General features: G+C 33.4%; 1 protein-coding gene across 1 annotated transcript; it reads left to right on the forward strand.

The window, feature by feature from the left end:
* The first annotated feature begins 220 nt into the window (after positions 1–220).
* Positions 221–1,109, forward strand: LOC126852937 (uncharacterized). The gene is made up of 2 exons (XM_050598235.1): positions 221–700; positions 1,032–1,109. Exons 1-2 carry the CDS (start codon positions 221–223, stop codon positions 1,107–1,109), a joined length of 558 nt encoding a protein of 185 aa, XP_050454192.1.
* Positions 1,110–3,696: the final 2,587 nt, after the last annotated feature.

Genomic DNA, 3,696 nt, shown 5'->3' on the forward strand with positions numbered 1-3,696 from the left:
GGGCGGGGCGACACTGTTGCGAGTTCGAACGCGCTTAATGCGAGATCACAACAGTTCAAGGTTTCGAACGCGCTAAATGCGAGATTGCAATAGTTCTGACATAGTGTTTTTTTGAGCGCACATTTCTTGCATCAAGTGTAAAGGTAGGTAAAATTATTTTTTCTTCTACAGAGGCGGTTAGCATTTTTTTGAATTTTTGCCCATATAAATAATAGATAAAATGGATATGGAAGAAAGTGGTTCGTCTGAAGAATCTATTATTGGAGTCAGAAAAAATATGCGAAGATTTAGAATAGTTTCGAGCTCTTCAGATGAGGCAAGCAACGATAGTGAATCATTAGGTAATGAACTGAATGACCATTCCTTGGAGGAAGAAGATTTTGAATCCAATTTAGAGAGTGACGATGGTGATAATGAATGGAAGAAAATAACAGGAAGACAGCTACAAATGAATGAGTATACGGAAGAAGAGGAATTTTTAATTCACAACATGGACTGCGACGATCCTGTTTCGTTATATAAATTATTCGTCACGGATCACATACTTGAAATAATCGCGGAAGAAACAAATAAATACGCTACCCAATGCATAAATAATTCTGCATGTAGCAGCACAAGTCACCAACGGGCCTGGAAGCCTGTTACAAAAGATGAAATAAATACTTTTTTTGGCATCTTGCTAATTATGGGTATAGTACAGGTATCAGAAATTAGATTATACTGGTCACAAAATGACATATATGCAAACGCTCGTATTAAAAATACGATGAAACGTGACCGATTTATATCTATTCTCAAATATTTACACTTCTCCGACAACACCACGGCTAGAGCAGAAGATCGGTTACATAAAATAAGAAATGTAGTTGAAGCAATTGTGCACACATTTAAAAGCACTATTAAACCTGGAAAAAACATTGTTATTGACGAAAGTATGATTCCGTGGAGGGGACGTCTTAGTTTTCGCCAATACATTCCAGGCAAGCGTCATAAGTATGGCATAAAGGCATACAAACTGTGCCTTCCTGAAGGTTATACCTATAATATCGAGATTTATGCAGGGAAAAAAAATGCAGAACCAATCGCCAAGACACATTCTCATGACGTAGTCATAAAATTGATAAGAGATTTATTATTTGAGGGCCGCATACTATTTACAGATAGTTTTTATACTAGTATCCCTTTGGCCGAGGAACTAATGCAAAAAAAAACATTTATTTGTGGAACAATAAAAAAGAACAAAAAATTTCTACCACCACAATCAAAGCAAAAGCAAGTTCGGGGTAGCATTATAAGTTTTGAAAATCGCAGTGGAGTCAAATTTATGAAATGGACCGACAAAAGGCCCGTATGTATGATAACAACTTCTCAGAACCATAAATGTGCAATTATTCAGGAGCCAAATAATAAATCCAAACCAGATACTGTTTTTTTTATAATAATGCGAAAAAGGGTGTCGATCTGATCAAATGTCATCTTACTACAGTTGTCTTCGAAGGATGGTAAAATGGTACAGAAAAATTATGATAGAAATAATATGCGGAACTTGCCTGGTAAATGCATGGTATATCCACAAAAAATGGGGAACTAAAAAAATTCCAATTTTAAAATTTCGAGAACAAATTATCGATCATCTTTTGATCAAAGATCATCACAGAGAAATCGAAGAAGCTGAAATTGAAAAGAGAAATTCGTCAAGAAAACGTACACATTTTCTACAATCATTCAAAGGGGCTTCCAGAAACACAAGAAAACGATGTAAAGAATGTTACAAACAATTATCAAAAATACAAAGTAGATTATATGCCGCGAAAAAAAGTAAAAAAGTAACGACATATTGTAAGCGTTGTAAGGGCCAGCCCACATTATGTTTAGAATGTTTTGAAAAGTTGCATAGGTATAAATAAATAATTGTTATCAATTTAAAATATTGAATGTCAATGTTTATAATACTCAATTTTTATTTTTAAAAATAAAATAAACTTATTTTTTTAACGACTTATTTTCTGAAAACAAGTGACTCACCTGTGATGCACGTCGCCCCACGGGATAGTTAAGCGTGACCCACTAGTGGGTCACGCCGCTCCACGGAACAGTCAAGTGTGACCGGTGGGTCACGCCGGCGTGAACGTGTTAAATTGCGTATCAAACTGGGTTATTAAAGAATTAATTAAATGAATTTGTTTTTTAAAATTACAATCTTTGCCGTATTCTTCAAAAAGAATTTGGCAAGATGAATAAAAGTGAAAACTATCTTTTTCTAAATGATTTTTGAATAATAATAATTTTCTACGACATGAGTCAATATGACTGACTAACTCTGCTATCGTTTGGTGAGCCTTTTGCAGCTTCAAATTTAAATTATTCAAATGGGAAGTTAAATCTGTAATAACAGCTAACTCAGAAAGAAAATCTAGGTCTTCGAAAAAATATTTAAATTCGTCATAATTTATAGACATTTCTTGCAAGAAAAGGAAGATTTCTTTTCTTATTGCAAAAAATTTCTCTAGACATTTCCCTGCGCTAAGCCATCGAACTTCGGAATGTAGAGGTATATCTTTATAAATTGCATTATGCTCTTTGAGAAAGGATTGGAACTTTCTATGATTTAGAAATTTGTGTCCGCCTTTTATTGCATTAATAATTTTAATAACTATCTGCATTGCGGTACACAATTTAATCGCTTTCTCACATAATGCTTCCTGATGGATTATACAATGAATAAGGGGAATTTTAAATTTCGCTGCTTTATTTGGCCGAAGAATCCAATTTTCGAACCTGTCATTGCTTTCGCGCCATCAGTTACGATAGCAGAACATTTAGAAAAATCAATATTAAATTTTTGTAAGGTTTGTTCAACGGCTTTAAAAATATCTATCCCGGTTGTTGTGCCATGTAATGGTACGAAATTTAAAAGCTCTTTAACACATGAAAAATCGTTTTGTACGATTCGAGCAAAAATACTCAACGGGCTCACATGTCGATTATCGGTGCTTTCATCGAGGCATAACGAAAAATATGAGCACGTTGCTAATAAATATTTTAATTTTTCTTCTATAGAAGAAGCGATATGAGTAACTCTTGCTGCTACTGTTTTTTTTTATTTAACGGTATACTAGCAGCTTCTGCAAGAGTTAAAGAATTTCCAAATGATTTTACAGCTTCTATGAGGCATTCTTTTACAAATTTACCTTCAGTAAACGGCTTAGAATGTTTAGCGATTAAATGTGAAATAGCATATGATGCAGTGACTGCTTTTTCGGAAGATGTTGCATTATTATTGATTTCAAAATTTGTATTATCATTACAACCTTCTTCATATACTAATTTTAAACTATTTATTAAATTAATCTTTTCTTCACCGTTATATTTTGCATATTCATTGCAATGTTTATTTTTATAATGTCTTTCGATTAAAAATTTTTTAACTTTAATTTGAGAAGGTTTATAACCACATAAAAGACAAATTGTTTTATTACGAATAAATGCGAAAAAATTATTCTCCCAATTCTTATCATAATGTTGCACATACCTCTGTCCATCAGCCATCCTTCACGTTTGATGAAGAGATTAATGTGGAAGAAAGTTAGATATGCACAGGAAACACTGAGAAATCTCTCTGCACTTTAAAACTCTGTATTTAAAGGCACTTTGCACGAGATACTTTGCACGAGACCTTTAATAAGGAAGTGGCAA

This window comes from Cataglyphis hispanica, chromosome 11, assembly GCF_021464435.1.
Source record: "Cataglyphis hispanica isolate Lineage 1 chromosome 11, ULB_Chis1_1.0, whole genome shotgun sequence".
Lineage (NCBI taxonomy): Eukaryota > Metazoa > Arthropoda > Insecta > Hymenoptera > Formicidae > Cataglyphis > Cataglyphis hispanica.